The sequence below is a fragment of the Oncorhynchus keta genome, chromosome 29 (genome assembly GCF_023373465.1).
Source record: "Oncorhynchus keta strain PuntledgeMale-10-30-2019 chromosome 29, Oket_V2, whole genome shotgun sequence".
Lineage (NCBI taxonomy): Eukaryota > Metazoa > Chordata > Actinopteri > Salmoniformes > Salmonidae > Oncorhynchus > Oncorhynchus keta.
Window position 1 is genome coordinate 5,137,358 of NC_068449.1, and position 20,634 is coordinate 5,157,991.

Consider the following 20,634-nt stretch of genomic DNA (forward strand, 5'->3'; position numbering starts at 1 on the left):
AGTTTACTTCATAGAAACATGCTCTGTCTGGAGAGTCCTGGCTGGGTGAGAGTTTACTTCATAGAAACATGCTCTGCCTGGAGAGTCCTGGCTGGGTGAGAGTTTACTTCATAGAAACATGCTCTGTCTGGAGAGTCCTGGCTGGGTGAGAGTTTACTTCATAGAAACATGCTCTGTCTAGAAAGTCCTGGCTGGGTGAGACTTCTGGAGAGTCCTGGCTGGGTGAGAGTTTACTTCATAGAAACATGCTCTGTCTGGAGAGTCCTGGCTGGGTGAGAGTTTACTTCATAGAAACATGCTCTGTCTGGAGAGTCCTGGCTGGGTGAGAGTTTACTTCATAGAAACATGCTCTGTCTAGAGAGTCCTGGCTGGGTGAGACTTCTGGAGAGTCCTGGCTGGGTGAGAGTTTACCTCATAGAAACATGCTCTGTCTGGAGAGTCCTGGCTGGGTGAGAGTTTACTTCATAGAAACATGCTCTGTCTGGAGAGTCCTGGCTGGGTGAGAGTTTACTTCATAGAAACATGCTCTGTCTAGAGAGTCCTGGCTGGGTGAGACTTCTGGAGAGTCCTGGCTGGGTGAGAGTTTACCTCATAGAAACATGCTCTGTCTGGAGAGTCCTGGCTGGGTGAGAGTTTACTTCATAGAAACATGCTCTGTCTGGAGAGTCCTGGCTGGGTGAGAGTTTACTTAATAGAAACATGCTCTGTCTAGAGAGTCCTGGCTGGGTGAGACTTCTGGAGAGTCCTGGCTGGGTGAGAGTTTACTTCATAGAAACATGCTCTGTCTGGAGAGTCCTGGCTGGGTGAGAGTTTACTTCATAGAAACATGCTCTGTCTGGAGAGTCCTGGCTGGGTGAGAGTTTACTTCATAGAAACATGCTATGTCTGGAGAGTCCTGGCTGGGTGAGAGTTTACTTCATAGAAACATGCTCTGTCTGGAGAGTCCTGGCTGGGTGAGAGTTTACTTCATAGAAACATGCTCTGTCTAGAAAGTCCTGGCTGGGTGAGACTTCTGGAGAGTCCTGGCTGGGTGAGAGTTTACTTCATAGAAACATGCTCTGTCTGGAGAGTCCTGGCTGGGTGAGAGTTTACTTCATAGAAACATGCTCTGTCTGGAGAGTCCTGGCTGGGTGAGAGTTTACTTAATAGAAACATGCTCTGTCTAGAAAGTCCTGGCTGGGTGAACTTCTGGAGAGTCCTGGCTGGGTGAGAGTTTACTTCATAGAAACATGCTCTGTCTGGAGAGTCCTGGCTGGGTGAGAGTTTACTTCATAGAAACATGCTCTGTCTGGAGAGTCCTGGCTGGGTGAGAGTTTACTTCATAGAAACATGCTATGTCTGGAGAGTCCTGGCTGGGTGAGAGTTTACTTCATAGAAACATGCTCTGTCTGGAGAGTCCTGGCTGGGTGAGAGTTTACTTCATAGAAACATGCTCTGTCTAGAAAGTCCTGGCTGGGTGAGACTTCTGGAGAGTCCTGGCTGGGTGAGAGTTTACTTCATAGAAACATGCTCTGTCTGGAGAGTCCTGGCTGGGTGAGAGTTTACTTCATAGAAACATGCTCTGTCTGGAGAGTCCTGGCTGGGTGAGAGTTTACTTAATAGAAACATGCTCTGTCTAGAAAGTCCTGGCTGGGTGAGACTTCTGGAGAGTCCTGGCTGGGTGAGAGTTTACTTCATAGAAACATGCTCTGTCTGGAGAGTCCTGGCCGGGTGAGAGTTTACTTCATAGAAACATGAGGAAACATCAATTCTTCAGGACTGGAGAACATCCACTTCTTTACTAAGAAGGAAGAAGGGTGGACATGGATGACTTTGAGGAAAACAGAGAGACTCAGAGGCTGACGGCTACAAGATGCACGTCACTGGCTTCCAAAAATGGAAGTGCAGGTGAGTGAGGAATTAGATATATGTTGTTTTTTGGGAATATTAACACAAAAGTCATTCATACACTGCTCCATCTTCGTAGTTTTCTGGGAGCACATGCACAGTACTGTGTTTGTCCTATAAACCTCAGAGAAAATGTTCACCAATACTTTATTTGGCTGTAATGGCATACCTATTATGCAAAAAAAAGGAGTACCACTCATAAACACGGGACAATTGGACTCATGATCATTTTTTTTCTCTGTTTTTCAAGGGACTCACTGAAGCTTCTTAACCGGGTAGAAATGAACCGCCTTCGACAAAGACAATGACGCTCCGCCTCAGAATTTTGCAAATAGATAATATGCTGCATTTTGGTATATGAGTTGTCACAATGCAAACTTCAACAGATTGTACGTATGGGGAAAGACACAATATGTTACTACTGGTGTTAACTGGGCTACGTGGAAAAGTTATTTTATTGGATTTTTCTTGGCCATCTCTATGAAGGTCAGACCAGTGTCAGACCACTGAAGAGAAGCCAGCCACCAGGGTCTCCCAATGTCTGTTGCAGGGGCTTAGACCCGCTACTCTGACATTACAGTATCTCATTAATCATCCAATCATTGCCACCTGTATCAGATGAGACGTGGGATATCTGTTTTATAAATGTTATGTGTGCTTCTGACCTGACAACTTTAACTTGATCTACAAACATTGTGTTGATGACGAGCGGGACCCTGCCTTCTGGCGATGCAGCTAAATGTTTCAGGGTTATCACATGTATCTTTATTGTCCTCTTGTTGTGTAATGCAACCGTATGCAACCGTATGCAACCACTATGTTGCAGTACCTTTCATAATGACTATGTTGCAGTACCTTTCATAATGACTAGGTTGCAGTACCTTTCATAATGACTAGGTTGCAGTACCTTTCATAATGACTAGGTTGCAGACTGCACTCGCGTATCTGAAACAATCATGTCTAGCGTCTTACTTTTTGATGAAGGGGCCTGCTTCGTGTTAAGGAGAGGCAATAGTTAGTGGAGTAGTCTCTCAAATGTAGGTCCTTTGGCAGTTATCATTGCCAGACCGAATGCCTCGAATAGCATGTCATTAGCTACTTTGACCCTGCATGACACAATAATTGCAGCACTAAAGGAAGGCAATGGAAAGGATCTGAATGTCATGCGTAGCGTGAAGTCCCTGGGCGGAATGAAGGTATGTTTACATTTGCTGACTAAAATGAGGACTGTTGTTTATGGACTATCCAGTATGAATGTATTTGTTTTACTTTTTGACCACGAGCAAAATACACCCAATAAATAAAACGTATGAACAAAGGTATTTCAATAATGTTTTATGTAAGGGACCAAAATTCCTCTTTGAACACAATTCATACAAAACAATGTGGTCACCCCTTCAAATGAGTGGATTTGGCTATTTCAGCCACACCCATTGCTGACAGGTGTAGAGTATACAATTGAGCACACAGCCATGCAATCTCCATAGACAAACATTGGCAGTAGAATGGCCTTAATGAAGAGCTCAGAGACTTTTAACTTGGCACCGTCATAGGATGCCACCTTTCCAAACAAGTCAGCTCGTCAAATTTCTGCCCTGCTAGAGCTGCCCTGGTCAGCTGTAAGTGCTGTTATTGTGAAGTGGAAACGTCTAGGAGCAACAACGGCTCTGCCGCAAAGTGGTAGGCCACCCAAGCTGAATGCAGCAGTGTGTAGCACGTTAAAATGGTCTGTCCTCAGTTGCAACACTCACTACCGAGTTCCAAACTGCCTCTGGAAGCAACTTCAGCACAAGAACTGTTAGTCAGGAGCTTCATGAAATGGGTTTCCATGGCCAAGCAGCCACACACAAGCCTAAGATCACCATGCGCAATGCCAAGCGTTGGCTGGAGTGGCGTAAAGCTCGCCACCATTGGACTCTGGAGCAGTGGAAACGCATTCCCTGGAGTGATGAATCAAGTTTTACCATCTGGCAGTCCGACAGAAGAACCTGAGTTTGGCGGATGCTAGGAGAACGCTATCTGCCAAAATGCGTAGCGCCAACTGTAAAGGTTGGTGGAGGAGGAATAATGTTCTGGGACTGTTTTTCATGGTTCGGGCCCCTTAGCTCCAGTGAAGGAAAATCTTAAAGTTACAGCATACAATGACATTCTAGATGATTCTGTGCTTCTAACTTTGTGGCAACAGTTTGAGGAAGGTCCTTTCCTGTTTCAGCATGACAATGCCCCCGTGCACAAAGTGAGGTCCATACAGATATGGTTTGTCGAGATCGGTGAGGAAGAACTTGACTGGCCGGGCAGAGAGCCCTGATCTCAACCCCACCAAACACCTTGGGGATGAATTGGAACGCCGACTGCGAGCCAGGAGGCCTAATCACCCAATATCAATGCCTGACCTCACTAATGTTCTTGTGGCTGAATGAAAAGCAAGTCCCCTACAGCAATGTTCCAACATCTTGTTGAAAGCCTTCCCAGAAGAGTGCAGGCTGTTATAACAGAAAAGGGGTGACCAACTCCATGTTAAAAATCAAATCAAATCAAATCACATTTTATTTGTCACATACACATGGTTAGCAGATGTTAATGCGAGTGTAGCGAAATGCTTGTGCTTCTAGTTCCGACAATGCAGTAATAACCAACAAGTAATCTAACTAACAATTCCAAAACTACTGTCTTATACACACACAAGTGTAAGGGGATAAAGAATATGTACATAAAGATATATGGATGAGTGATGGTACAGAGCGGCATAGGCAAGATGCAGTAGATGGTATCGAGTACAGTATATACATATGAGATGAGTATGTAAAAAGTGGCATAGTTAAAGTGGCTAGTGATACATGTATTACATAAAGATGCAGTAGATGATATAGAGTACAGTATATACGTATACATATGAGATGAATAATGTAGGGTATGTAAACATTATATTAGGTAGCATTGTTTAAAGTGGCTAGTGATATATTTTTTTTATTTTTTATTAATGCCCATAATTTTGAAATGAGATGCTCGACGAGTAGGTGTCCACATACTTTTGGTCATACAGTGTACATGATGTTTGGCCTGTATGAGACATGTGTTTCATTAGATTTAACGAGTGATACATTAGCTATCTAACTTAATCAACCTCGTGTCATTTCAACACAATAATAATAATCATATATGCCATTCAGCAGACCGTTTTATCCTATGCGAATTACAGTGATGCGTGCATACATTTTAGGTATGGGTGGTCCCAGGATCGTGCCCACCATCCTGGTGCTGTATACAGCCTGCTGAAAGCCCTCAGTGAATATATTGCATCTAGATTCTAAATGAAGGTCAATGGAGAACATATTAAGAAATATCTTACAGCTTCTCAATAAGTCTTTCAGTTTCTACATGATTTAGCCTGTGTGTTTGCATGGTCTTCACCGTTTGAGGTCTAACTATACAGTGTTTGTGTTGGAGGTCATGCGGGTATTGATGTAGATTCTCCCATTAGGGCTTGGAACACTAAAATAGAGTCCCTTCCAAGAGTCCATCTGATGCAAATGTTTATTCACTTTGTAAATCACCCCAAAATGTTCCTCCAGGGATCAAATTTTAGAAACAATTGAAGCATGTTGCGTTACAAATGAGTTGCTGGAGGAATGTTTATTGTAAAATGCTGTTTGGTTTTTCCAAATTAGGTGTCTACATACAATTCCCATCCTTCGCTCAGTCCCACCAGTAGCATTAGTGAAACATATTTACTTGTCTACGTTGTCAGTAGATGGGGATGTCTATGACAAGGATGTGTCCTTTGGGTAAAAGGTGAGTTAGTAGAGAATTTGAGGGAAAAGAAAACATAAATTGGCATATTTGCGACTGCTATTAAATGTCAGAGAATTGCAGTGCCTTCATCTTGCTCTACCTATTGCTTGATTAGCTATATCAAAACCAAGCACCCGCATTCGAACCAGCGACTGTAGTGACACCTCTTGCACTGAGTTGCAGTGCCGTAGACTGCTGCGCCACTCGGGAGCCCACATGCAGATGCTCTGGGCCAATACTGTGTAACTTTGCTATAGCACCACTTTCAGCTCCATATATGCCCTGCTTTAGTACATCCCAAGTTATCAGCTTGATGAGGCAATGCTTGACTTCCCTTCGTTGGAAAATCTACACATTTCCCATGATAGATTTACACTCATTTAATCACAGCCATGTGTGAAATAGCACCCGTATCATTGAATAACGTTGCAAATGACAGAAGTAAAAAGACGGCTGCGTGTTTTTCTTAGACTTGCCAGAGACCCAGATATGTCTTTAAACTGTGAGAAAAATGAACTGTGTTCCGAATCGTATGTCTAAACAGCAACGGCTAACTCAGGGGATGCATTCGGAATCTGTGGATTTTCTTGGCACTTCGCTGAAGATGTTATATTTGCTTATCGTTTGGCCAGTTGCTGTCGTCACTTCGACTCGCACTGGAGCACTTCACCTCATTATAGAATGTCAAAAACGTCCTATATCCTCCTTCCTGTTGGATATCTTGGATAAACAAACCACTTGGCTTGAGAACCACAGGCCTCCGTTTCAGAAGGGGAGGCGAGTTAATAGCTGTGTCGTCCCGAGCAGTTTCCCAGCTACTGGTTACGCTAGGCTAGGTCAATAAAACCCAATCCCCCAGAAATGTTCTCTCAAATTTTACAGGCACTCCCGATTTATTTTCACTTTGTGTAAAACAAATGAGCAAGGCAATAAAGTAGATAGCATTTTTTTTAATCATCTTTGGGGCCAAGTCCAACATAAATACATGACTGAATAAAAAATAATTGATGTAGCGAACAACGAAATAACAGTGAGACTATGGTTGTAATTCAATACCAGTGGAACGATATAACTAAAATGAAGTCTGTAGCCTAATAATGTCAACGCTAATATACTGTATTCATTTTTTTTTTATTGAATCAGTGTAATGGGTGGAGAACTGAACATGACACGTTGTGCTATTCTGGGAATAACAAGTGAGTCTTAAATTTGAGTTTCAAATTTACTCACCAGAAAAGTCCCCCAAAAAGGAAATGACATGCATTTATTTTCAGTTGCTGTATTGCATACGTACACATAACAGCATTTCATACACAAATTTAACCAATGGAAATGCAGGAATACAGGCTTTATCTGCCCCCAGTGTAGCGCTACATGATAAAGAGGACATTCAGACACGCATTAGACTGTGTACCATACATTACATTGAGGTGTCCAGCAATCTATTAAATTGAGTCTGCCTTTCACAAAAGTTGTCATGTATTTAAAGATGCAATATGTACATTTTTGGGGGGAACGCAACAAAAATCACATTGAAATATCAGTTATAGATGTGTCATTTTCATTTAAATCAATTCTAAGAAACAGTAATCTGTTCTAACTGCGCTATTTCTATGCTTCCAGTTTTTAAGTTTAATTTTTGTATCTTTTACGTTCGGTTTTGTACACCAGCTTCAAACAGCTGAAAATATATTTTTGGTTATGGAAAAGATATTTCACAGCACTTCGGATGATACAACGATTCTCTGCATTATACTTGCTTGTTTTCTCACAAACTGAAATTAGGAAAACTAACAATTTTTGCAATCAGGAAATGGCAGAGTGATTTCTGCATAGTGCCTCTTTAAAAAGGTAGTAACATATTTTATTTGTTGATTAGAAAAGGGGGTTGGCTAACTAACTTTATGTTGGCTAACAGAGCCTGCACTGTAAGTCACAAAATAAGGAATCGCAATACTTGGCAGCATAGATTGCCTCCCACTTGTGAGGCACCAATGCGGTATGCATCATTAAAAGGCACTATGTTCCAGAATTAGGCTTATTTTCTTTATTTGTTAAACAAACAAGATTTATCTTCAATGAGAAATGGCCTGAGACCTTTTTCTCAGCGATAAAGATGGATCGGATAAACTCTGCTCTACCCTTGGATTTCCAACTTGTTTTCAGGCTTGTCAGTGCTCCTTCTAAATGATCCAGAAAATGCCCCTAATGGAAATTGCAGGTGGCAAATGCATTATAAATCTGAGGGTCTTGCTACCATTTCATTTGGAAAGAAGCGGTTAATCTACAATTTTAATATAGAGAGAAAACATTCCTGAGTAATTACTGTGCATTATAAAATACTGTATACAGGACAAGCAACTAGCATGGCTGATTAGGGCCTAACTGGCTTCCAAAATGGCTCCGATTTAGGACCTATTTTTCTTCGAAGTGAGTCTGTAAATGAAGCCAGTCCATAAGGTTTATTTAATTATGAGCGTACAATAATGGACCCTTGTATTTCGGCACTACGAGGAAAACTATCCAAACACACTGAAGGTGACGCACACCACCAAAACATCTGTGCAATTTCTCCCCTGTACCTGCTGTAAAAAGCATTTACATTTTTTATTTTTTTTAAACATTAAAACAATAAATAATGAACTTTATTGAGTTTGTATGTTAACCACCTGTAATGTGAAAAGGCTACATTGGGGCAAAGCAGTGTGGGAGTTAATTACATTCGGCTCATCACTACCTCCATTAAGCACAGAACCGTTTGAAATGAAGACAACAATGACATTCTAGATGATTCTGTGCTTCTAACTTTGTGGCAACAGTTTGAGGAAGGCCATTTCCTGTTTCAGCATGACAATGCCCCCGTGCACAAAGTGAGGTCCATACAGAAATGGTTTGTCAAGATCGGTGCGGAAGAATTTGCCTGATATGCAAGTCAATAATTGATTCACGGTCAGCTAGCAGATGTAGTCAGTGTGTCACAAGGTTTGAAAACCACTCAAACCAATCATTGAAATAGGAGGCTACATTACAGAAGTGGCATAACCTGTATTCATCATGAGACGGTTACCGTGAATTAAAAACGGGATCATTTGGCATAACATGATTGGGCTCCCACGAGTGGCGCAGCGGTCTAAGGCACTGCATCTCAGGGTTTGAGGCGTCACTACAGACACCCTGGTTTGATTCCGGGCAGTATAACAGCCAGCCGTGATTGTGAGTCCCATAGGGCAGTGCACATTGGCCCAGCGTGTTCGGGTTTGGCCGGTGTAAGCCGTCATTGTAAATACGAATTTGTTCTTAACTGACTTGACTAGTTAAATAAAAGGTTAAATATATATATATATATTTTTAAATGACTGGTAGATTGTGTATTAGGCTACATTAGGTACATTGTGCAGTAGGATAATTCAAGTCCATTCATATTAGCATAGTTTTAATACATAAGAATTAGGCTGATCACAAAAACCCATCTCAGAATTCACTGATAATCAGTGATAGTACTGCATCAAGAGTTCTCTATAAGTGCCCTTGTAGCATGTCATAGTATATGGTTTCATGTTGGGATGGTAAGTTTCAGTTAATACCATGTGTTTCATGGAGTATTGAACACTGGTCACTATAATAATGTACATTGAGTATTGAACACTGGTCACTATAATAATGTACATTGAGTATTGAACACTGGTCACTATAATAATGTACATTGAGTATTGAACACTGGTCACTATAATAATGTACATTGAGTATTGAACACTGGTCACTATAATAATGTACATTGAGTATTGAACACTGGTCACTATAATAATGTACATTGAGTATTGAACACTGGTCACTATAATAATGTACATTGAGTATTGAACACTGGTCACTATAATAATGTACATTGAGTATTGAACACTGGTCACTATAATAATGTACATTGAGTATTGAACACTGGTCACTATAATAATGTACATTGAGTATTGAACACTGGTCACTATAATAATGTACATTGAGTATTGAACACTGGTCACTATAATAATGTACATTGAGTATTGAACACTGGTCACTATAATAATGTACATTGAGTATTGAACACTGGTCACTATAATAATGTACATTGAGTATTGAACACTGTTCACTATAATAATGTACATTGAGTATTGAACACTGGTCACTATAATAATGTACATGGAGTATTGAACACTGGTCACTATGTTTACATACTGTTTCAACCACTTCATATGACCACTACCGTCTTCCAAAGTTTGGGGTCACTTAAAAATGTCCTTGTTTTTGAAAGAAAAGCACTTTTTTTTTTTTATCCGTTAAAATAACATCAAATTGATCAGAAATACAGTGAAGACATTGTTAATGTTGTAAATGACTATTGTAGCTGGAAACGGCTGATTTTTCATGGAATATCTACGTAGGTGTACAGAGGCCCATTATTAGCAACCATCACTCCTGTGTTCCAATGGCACGTTGTGTTAGCTAATCCAAGTTTATAATTTTAAAAGGCTAACCGATCATTAGAAAATAATTTTGCAATTATGTTAGTACAGCTGAAAACTGTTGCGCTGATTAAAGAAGTAATACAACTGGCCTTCATTAGACTTGTTGAGTGGGAGGCCCCGGTGCACAACTGAGCAAGAGGACAAGTACATTAGTGTCTAGTTTGAGAAACAGATGCTCAAGTCATCCCAGAGGCGACTCTGGGATGCTGGCCTTCTAGGCAGAGTTCCTCTGTCCAGTGTCTGTGTTCTTTTGCCCATTTTAATCTTTTATTTTTATTGGCCAGTCTGAGATATGGCTTTTTCTTTGCAACTCTGCCTACAAGGCCAGCATCCCGGAATCACCTCTTCACTGTTGACGTTGAGACTGGTGTTGAAGACTTGAGGCATCTGTTTCTCAAACTAGACACTCTAATGTACTTGCCCTCTTGCTCAGTTGTGTTACCGGGCCTCCCACTCTTTCTAGTCTGATTAGAGACAGTTTGCGCTGTTTTGTGAAGGGAGTAGTACACAGCGCTGTACCAGATCTTCAGTTTCTTGGCAATTTCTCACATGGAACAGTCTTCATTTCTCAGAACAAAAATAGACTGACGAGTTTCAGAAGAAAGTTATTTTTTTCTAGCCATTTTGAGCATGTAATCGAACCCACAAATGCTGATGCTCCAGATACTCAACTAGTCTAAAGAAGGCCAGTTGTATTGCTTTAATCAGAACAGTTTTCAGCTGTGCTAACACAATTGCAAAAGGGTTTTCTAATGATCAATTAGCCTATTAAAATGATCAACTTTGATTAGCTAACAACGTGCCATTGGAACACAGGAGTGATGGTTGCTGATAATGGGCCTCTGTATGCCTATATTGATATCTCATACAAAATATGCCGTTTCCAGCTACAATAGTCATTTACAACACTAATAATGTCTACACTGTATTTCTGATCAATTTGATGTTATTTGTGCTTTTCTTTCAAAAACAAGGACATTTCCAAGTCACCCCAAACTTTTGAACGTTAATGTATATACCTCATTCTAGTTATGGCTCATCCTATTTATATCTACTGCTGTACATACATTTTCTATTAATTTACTGTCCATAATGTCTATACACACCATCCTATATAACTACTGTCTATACACACCATCCTATATAACTACTGTCTATACACACCATCCTATATAACTACTGTCCATACACACCATCCTATATAACTACTGTCCATACACACCATCCTATATAACTACTGTCCATTCACACCATCCTATATAACTACTGTCCATACACACCATCCTATATAACTACTGTCTATACACACCATCCTATATAACTACTGTCTATACACACCATCCTATATAACTACTGTCTATACACACCGTCCTATATAACTACTGTCTATACACACCGTCCTATATAACTACTGTCTATACACACCATCCTATATAACTACTGTCTATACACACCATCCTATATAACTACTGTCTATACACACCATCCATATAACTACTGTCCATACACACCATCCTTTATAACTACTGTCTATACACACCATCCTATATAACTACTGTCTATACACACCGTCCTATATAACTACTGTCTATACACACCATCCTATATAACTACTGTCCATACACACCATCCTATATAACTACTGTCTATACACACCATCCTATATAACTACTGCTGTACACACCATCCTATATAACTACTGTCTATACACACCATCCTATATAACTACTGTCCATACACACCATCCTATATAACTACTGTCTATACACACCATCCTATATAACTACTGTCTATACACACCATTCTATATAACTACTGTCTATACACACCATCCTATATAACTACTGCTGTACACACCTTTTCTATTCATATACTGTCTATACACACCATCCTATATAACTACTGTCTATACACACCATTCTATATAACTACTGTCTATACACACCATCCTATATAACTACTGCTGTACACACCTTTTCTATTCATATACTGTCTATTACACACCATCCATATAACTTGTCTATACACACCATCCTATATAACTACTGTCTATACTGTCTATACACACCATCCTATATAACTACTGCTGTACACACCTTTTCTATTCATATACTGTCTATACACATCATTATACACAGAGTGAAAATAACAGACTGACCAGGTGAAAGCTATGAACCCTTATTAAAGTCACTTGCAACAATCTCCCTTCACTTAGAGTTGAATATAATTGCCGGCATGGTATAACAACATACCAGTGAAAAATAATTGTGTCAAGGCAATCTAATCACAATGCATAGCAACAGGCATCCAGGGCACAGTTCTCTGCAGTACGAAGTAACAAAAACCTCTCTCCTCTTTGCGTTCACACTGCCCTTGCCTTTTGCTAGTTCACTTCACCTTTTTTGAGAGGTCCAAAGTCCTCTCTTTGCGTTCAAATTGGAGGGAGTGAAAGGTTGACGTTCTTTATCACATGGTTATGCCCACCATGACTTCACTAATATCCCAAAGTTTCCTGGCCACCTCTTGGTCCGTAGCCTTGGGCAGAAGTTTCTGCTCCTGGCAGTCCGCAAAGCACTTCCCCTGGACCTCCTTCACGTCGGGCGAGCAGGCCAGGTAGACCGAGGTCTGCGCCCCCTCCTCTGGGCTCTTGAAGAAGGCCCTGGATGCCAGCTCCCACAGGGGCTTGGCCAGGAGGGGGATATTGACATGCCTGCCCAGGTTAGTCCTCACTATCCCCGGGGTCAATGCATTGACCGCCACCCCCGTCCCCTCCAGGCGGCGGGCCAACTCGCAGGTGAAGAGGAGGTTGGCTAGCTTGCTTCGGCCATAGGCAAAGGCCTTGTCATAGCGCCGTTCGCTATCCAGGTCGTCAAAGTCGATCTCGCCGTACTTGTAGAGTTTGGAGGAGACCACAACCACGCGGCTGGGCGCAGAGCGCTTCAGGAGGTCCAGGAGGAGGTGGGTGAGGAGGAAGTGGCCGAGGTGGTTCACCCCGAACTGCATCTCGAAGCCATCCTCCGTCCTGGTATAAGGGCACTGGTAGATCCCTGCATTGTTGATCAGCACGTCAATCCTGGGCTCTTCCTGTTGTAAAACATACACATAAAAATAAGATTGGTTACAAGCTTTAATAATGCTCCATGTTGCTGTAATGTCATGTTTATGACGTGTTTATAGATGGGTCGATGTTTTATTCCAGTGATTCCCAACCTGGGGTGCTAGGACCCTGGGGGTACTTGGCCTATCCACAAGGGGTATTTGAAAAGAGTCATGAGACCATAGGCTGTACCTATTAAAATGTACTTCAGAGGTATTCAGTTGGTTGTACAGTAACCAAAAAAGTTTGGGAACAACTGCTTTATTTAATAGGTACAGTTAAAGTAAGTTAGCTATTTATGACATGAGTGCATGTGCATTAAGTCCCAGATTTGACAAATGACAAAACTCTTCCAAAAGGTTTATTTGGCTGTCCCCATAGGAGAACCCTTCTTGCATTTTTGGGTCCTCTCTGTGGAAAGGTTTTTACATGGAGCCAAATGGTTTCTACTTTGAACCAAAAAATGTTTTATTCACCTAAGGGAACAACTTTAGTTTCTAGATAGCACTTCATTTTTTTATTCTTCTAAGAGTGTAAAGTAGACTCTAGTGTGTAAAGACTAGTGTGATGCAAATGTTATTGTACAGTGAAATGGTACCTGTTATGCCTCTTCTATTTCTCTCTGCAACAGTTGCTAGCTAGCAAGCTGTTTAACCCCTTCCTCTTCCGGCAAACAAGATAGCTTGTAGCTATTCAAAATGTCACCTAGTCAGACCATAAAATGTTTCATCTGGCTAATAGGCGTTATTAGGTAGGTAACGTTAAGCATAGCACTGATAATTTTTCTGACTAAGCTAACATATGGAATTGTTTTAAGATGGTCATACCATAGATCATTTAGGCTACCACTTTACATATATAAAAGAAAATATTAAAAAAATTGATAAAATATAGAAATGTGTCTTTTACTGCTATAGCTCATAGAAATGCATTGAATAACAAACACATTCATAAATGGCAACAAAGACAGTTAAAAAAGGAGCACGTTGGTGTCCAGCCCAAAGTGATCATGACACTCACCTGTCTCAATCAATGAGAGAAGATGTGAAATAGACAAGATGGCGCGGTACACATTGTTGGACGACACAACCATAGTAGGCCTGATTACCAACAATGACGAGACAGCCTACAGGGAGGAGGTGAGGGCCCTGGCGGACTGGTGCCAGGACAATAACCGTCAACAAAATGAAGGAGCTGACAGCGGAGAAGGTGGAAAGCTTCAAGTTCCTACACATCACTGACGATCTGAAATGGTCCACCCACACAGACAGTGTGGTGAAGGCGGCGCAACAGCGCCTCTTCAACCTCAGGAGGCTGAAGAAATTTGGCTTGGCACCCCAAGACCCTCACAAATATTTACAGATTGACCTACAGCACGAGGTAACAGGGAGGCCAACAAGATCATCAAGGACATCAACCACCCGAGCCTGTTCACCCCGCTATCATCCAGAATACTAGTGCAATACAGGTGCCTCAAAGCTTGGACGAGAGACTGAAAAACAGCTTCTATCTCAAGGCTATCAGACTTAAATAGCCATCTCCAGCCAGCTACCACCCGGTTACTCAACCCTGCACCTTCGAGGCTGCTGCCCTATATACATGGAATCACTGATCACTTTAATAATGGAACACAAGCCACTTTAAATAACATTTACATACTGCTTTACTCATTTTATATGTATATACTGTATTCTATTCTACTGTATTCTATCCCACTCTGACATTGCTCGTTATAATATTGATATATTTCTTAATTCCATTTTTTTACCTTTAGATTTGTGTGTATTGTTGTGAAATGTAGATATTACTGCACTGTTGGAGCTAGGAACACAAGCATGTCACTACACACGCAATAACATCTGCTAAATACAGTACCAGTCAAAAGTTGTACATTGTGGAATAATAGTGAAGACCTCAAAACTATGAAATAACAAATATGAAATCATGTAGTAACCAAAAAAAAAGTGTTAAAAAACAAATCTAAATATATTTTAGATTCTTCAAAGAGGTCACCCTTTGCCTTGATGACAGCTTTGCACACTCTTGGCATACTCTCAACCAGCTTCACCTGGAATGCTTTTCCAACAGTCTTGAAGGGAGTTCCCACATATGCTGAGCACTTGTTGGCTGCTTTTCCTTCACTCTGCGGTCCAACTCATCCCAAACGGTTGAGGTCGGTTGATTGTGGAGGCCAGGTCATCTGATGCAGCACTCCATCACTCTCCTTCTTGGTCAAATAGCCCTTACACAGCCTGGAGGTGTGTTGGGTCATTGTCCTGTTTAAAAACAAATGATAGTCCCACTAAGCCAAAACCAGATGGGATGGCGTACTGCTGCAGAATGCTGTGGTAGACATGCTGGTTAAGTGTGCCTTGAATTCTAAATAAATCACTTAAGTGTCACCAGCAAAGCCCCCCCACACCACCTCCTCCATGCTTCACGGTGGGCACCATACATGCAGAGATCATCCGTTCACCTACTCTGCGTCTCAAAAAGACACAGCGGATGGAACCAAACATCTCAAATTTGGACTCATCAGACCAAAAGGACAGATTTCTACCGGTCTAATGTCCATTGCTTGTGTTTCTTGGCCCAAGCAAGTCTTCTTCTTATCGGCGACCTTTAGTAGTGGTTTCTTTGAAGCAATTCGACCATGAAGGCCTGATTCACGCAGTCTCTTCTGAACAGTTGATGTTGAGATGTGTCTGTCTGTTACTTGGAACTATGAAGCATTTATTTGGGCTGGAATTTCTGAGGCTGGTAACTGTAATGAACTTATCCCCTGCAGGAGAAGGAACTCAGGGTCTTCCTTTCCTGTGGCAGTCCTCATGAGAGCCAGTTTCATCATAGTGCTTGATGGTTTTTGCAACTGTACTTGAACAAACTTCTCAAGTTCTTGAAATGTTCTGCATTGACTTACCCTCATGTCTTAAAGTAACGATGAACGGTCTTTTCTCTTTGTTTATTTGAGCTGTTCTTGCCATAATATGGACTTGCTCTTTACCAAATTGGGCTATCGTCTGTATACCACCCCTCCCTTGTCACAACACAACTAATTGGCTCAAACGCATTAAGAAGGAAATAAATTCCACAAATTAACTTCTAACAATGCACACCTGTTAATTAAAATGCATTCCAGGTGACTACCTCGTGAAGCTGGTTGAGAGAATGCCAAGAGTGTGCAAAGCTGTCATCGAGGCAAAGGGCGGCTACTTTTCAAAGCGAACCCCCTTGCAAAACAGCATGGACGTTTATTAGACATGTGTTGTCTTCCAAGTCTGGAATTTAGGAACTTTCGCCAACTAAAGGTTGGTCGAAAATGATCTGTGCAGCGCTTAACTTTACTTACCTAATAACGCCTATCAGCCAGCTGCAACAATAATGGTCTGACTAGGTGACATTTGTAATAGCTAGTTAGCTAACAGCTTTGATTTGTTTACATGTAGCTGGCAGCTTTTGGGCTAAGAGCAAAATAATTTGTGCAAGAAAAGCAGAGCCATATAACGTTACTTAGCTAGCTACAGTGCTATAACGTTACAGCAAGCGATCTAAATATGCAGTATCAATCCTGGCTGGTTAGCTAGCTAAATGACTAACTACGTATGCTATGCTAAAAACAGTTAACTAACTTGACCAGATGTCATCTCACACGTCTGAATTGATAGAGTACCTTGATGATGTCTTCGCAGAAACTGTGCACGGATTTCAGTGATGCGAGGTCCAGGCACTTGATGAGGAGTTCTCCCGAATCTGGACCAGTCTCCAGTCGAATGTCCTGCGCTGCTTCCTCAGTCCTCTTCATGTCCCTGCAAGCCATGATCACCCGACCCCCGCGCCTTAGTAGTTCAACTGTTGTGGCTTTACCTATGCCACTGTTGGCACCAGTCACTATTATAGTTTTTCCACGCATCATTTGGAAGGGTACAGTCAAATACAGTACAGTATAAAGATTGGCTAAAAGTGCTTCTCCAAGTTAAAAAGAAAAAAACTGATTACACTTGTACAGGCGACGTTGGCAAGTTCAGCTCAAAGCGTAGAAGCACGTCATCGGGTCAAACAGTCTTCTATTCATCCCATGTGCAGGCCGTCAAAATCAAAGCCCCTACTTCGATATACAGTTGTTTTTCTGACTATAATTTTTTTTTACTTGTCAGTTTGTCACTTTCACGAGGTTGGAGTAATAACATGTTAAAAGACATTGGCTCCAATCTAGGTTGTGCCTTTAGCTTTCGAGAAAATGAACTAAGGAAGCATTTTTCACTTCTCAAACCCTAAATCTCCTGCCTGGTCTGTTAAGGAAGCGTTCCAGGAAATATCGCGACGTTGCGCCTGTGGATTTAGAAAATGTTATACAGTTCCTATTCGGTGACTGCAATGTCTACCTTTATCACGAAGAGAAGAGAAACGAACCTCTGTGGAAGTCCATAACAACTGGACTAAGCACTACATTACCCAGAATGCGAAGCAAACGTCAAGCGGTGGTGCACGAAAGGTCCCTCTTTCAAAATAAAAGTCAGCAATCAATTCAATGTATTTGTCACATAAACGTGTTTAGCATATGTTATTGAGGGTGTAGCGAAATACTTGTGTGTCTAGCTCCAACAGTGCAGTAATATCTAACAAGCAATATCTAAAACATTTCACAACAATACACACAAATCTAAAGTAAAGGAATTAAGAATATCTAAATATTTGGATGAGCAATGTCAGAGGGCATAGACTAAGATACAGTAGCATAGGATAGAATACAGTATATACATATGAGATGAGTAATGCAAAATATGTAAACATTAGTAAAGTGACTAGTGTCCCATTATTAAAGTGGCCAGTGATTTCAAGGGCAGCAGTCTCTGTGTTAGTAATGGCTATTTAACAGTCTGATGGCCTTGAGATCTAAGCTGTTTTTCACTCTCTCGGTCCCAGCTTTGATGCACCTGTACTGACCTCACCTTCTGGATGATAGTGGGGTGAACAGGCAGTGGCTCGAGTGGTTGATTGTCCTTGATGATCTTTTTGACCTTCCTGTGACATTGGTTGCTGTAGGTGTCCTGGTAGTTTGACCCCAGTGATGTGTTAGGCAGACCGCACCACCCTCTGGAGAGCCCTGTGGTTGCTGCGGTGCAGTTGCTGTACCAGGTGGTGAGACAGCCTGACAGGATACTCTCAATTGTGCCTCTGTAAATGTTTGTGAGGGTTTTAGGTGCCAAGCCAAAGAGGCTCTGTGTGGAACATTTCTGTTTGTCAGTGATGTGTACACCAAGGAACTTGAAGCTTTCCACCTGGGGGGAGGTTTGGCTTTCTCTGCTGTTTCCTGAAGTCCACGATCAGCTGCTTTGTTTTGTTGACGTTGGGTGAGAGGTTATTTTCCTTGCACCACACTCCCAGGGCCCTCGCCTCCTCCCTGTAGGGTGTATCCTCATTGTTGGTAACAAGGCCTACTACTGTGGTGTTGTCTGCAAACTTGATGATTGAGTCGTGCATGGCCACGCAGTCATGGGTGAATAGGGAGTACAGGAGGGGGCTGAGCACGTATCCTTGTGGGGCCCCAGTGTTGAGGATCAGCAAAGTGGTGGTGTTAGTTCCTACCTTCACCACCTGGGGCAGCCCGTCAGGAAGTCCAGGACCCAGTTGCACAGGGTGGGGATCAGACCCAGGGCTTGGAGCTTAATGATGAGCTTGGAGGGTGCTATGGTGCTAGGGGGCAGAATTTTCACTTTTGGATAAATAGCATGCCCAATTTCAACTTCCTGCTACTCATGCCAAGAATATAAGATATGCATATTATTCATATATTTTTATAGAAAACACTCTGAAATTTCTAAAACTGTTTGAATCATGTCTGTGAGTATAACAGAACTTATGTAGCAGGCAAAACCCCGAGGACTAACTGTTCAAATATTATTATTTTCCCCCCCCCTCTCTGTTCACTATATTGTTTTTGCCATTGGATATTTAATAGGAACCCATTTTCAGTTCCTACCGCTTCCACACGATGTCGCCAGTCTTTGGAATATGGTTGAGGTTATTTCTTTGTTCTATGAAGAAGTAGGCCAACTCGGAACTGGGGACACTTTTGTGAGTTGCGCAAGACGTGAACAGCATTGCTGGTTTGTTTTTGTTCCTGTATTGAATACAGATTGTCCCGTCTACAATTTGATCGTTTATTAACGTTTAAAAATACCCAACGTTGTATTACAAAAGTAGTTTGAAATATTTTGGCAAAGTTTATCGGCAACTTTTGAAATATTTTGTAGTGACGCGTTTTTGTAAGCTGTCTTTTTCTGGATCAAACGCACTTTATAAATGGACATTTTCAATATATATGGACGGAATTAATCGAACAAAAGGACCAATTGTGATGTTTATTGGACATATTGGAGTGCCAACAAAAGAAGCTCGTCAAAGGTAATGCGTATTTTATATTTTATTTCAGCGTTTTGTGTAGCGCCTGCTATGCTAGCTCATTTGTTTACTGCTGGTGCAGATGGGTGCAGGCTATCAGATAATAGCTTATTGTGCTTTCAACCGAAAAGCATTTTTTAAATCTGACATGTTGGCTGGATTCACAACGAGTGTAGCTTTAATTGAGTATCTTACATGTGTGATTTAATGAAAGTTGCGCTCTGCATTTCCTCTGGCAATTGGCCAGTTGAGACGCTAGCGTCTCCCCTATTCATGCTGAGTTGTAGTCTTTGAACAGCATTCTTACATAGGCATTCCTGTTGTCCAGATCGGATAGGGTAGTGTGCAGTGTGATGGTGATTGAATTGTCTGTGGATCTATTGGGGTGGTAAAAAAATTGAAGTGGGTCTAGAGTGTCAGGTAAGGTAGAGGTGATCCTTGACTAGTCTCTCAAAGCACTTCATGATGACAGAAGTGAGTGAGTGCTAAGGGGCGATAGTAATTTAGTTCAGATACCTTTTGGTTTCTGCTGTGGGGACAGCAGACTGCGATAGGGAGAGATTGAATATGTGCATAACACTCCAGCCAGCTGGTCTGCGCAAGCTCTGAGGACGCAGCTAGGGATGAGTGGACGCGAGTGGACGAGTGGACGCGGCTAGGGATGAGTGTGCAAAGCTGTCATCAAGGCAAATGGAGGCTACTTTGAAGAATCTCAAATATAAAATATATTTTAATTTGTTTAATACTTTTTTTGGTTACTACATGATTCCATATGTGTTTTGTCATAGTTTTGATGTCTTCACTATTATTCTACAATGTAGAAAATAGTAAAAATAAAGAAAAACCCGGAGCTTCCCAAGGATGACTGTTCAGAGTCATCAATAAGTTAAATGTATTTATAAAGCACTTTTTACAAGTACTTATACAGACAGCCCAGCTTGAAACCTGAAAGAGCAGCAA

The 20,634-nt window shown here is 41.5% G+C and overlaps 1 protein-coding gene across 3 annotated transcripts; it reads right to left on the minus strand.

Annotated features, from left to right (window-relative positions):
• Positions 1 to 10,624: 10,624 nt before the first annotated feature.
• Positions 10,625 to 17,722, minus strand: rdh14a (retinol dehydrogenase 14a). Of its 3 annotated transcripts, none has more exons than XR_008085961.1 (3): positions 16,943 to 17,722; positions 12,272 to 13,259; positions 10,625 to 12,032 (listed from the first exon to the last, which is right to left on the minus strand). XR_008085961.1 is itself a non-coding variant. In XM_035742403.2 (2 exons), exons 1-2 carry the CDS (start codon positions 17,183 to 17,185, stop codon positions 12,642 to 12,644), a joined length of 861 nt encoding a protein of 286 aa, XP_035598296.1. In that variant the 5' UTR covers positions 17,186 to 17,722; the 3' UTR covers positions 12,179 to 12,641. The 3 variants fall into 3 exon arrangements, 1 of the variants encoding a protein (XP_035598296.1); XR_008085960.1 differs by having other exon boundaries at positions 10,625 to 12,148; XM_035742403.2 differs by lacking the exon at positions 10,625 to 12,032 and having other exon boundaries at positions 12,179 to 13,259.
• Positions 17,723 to 20,634: the final 2,912 nt, after the last annotated feature.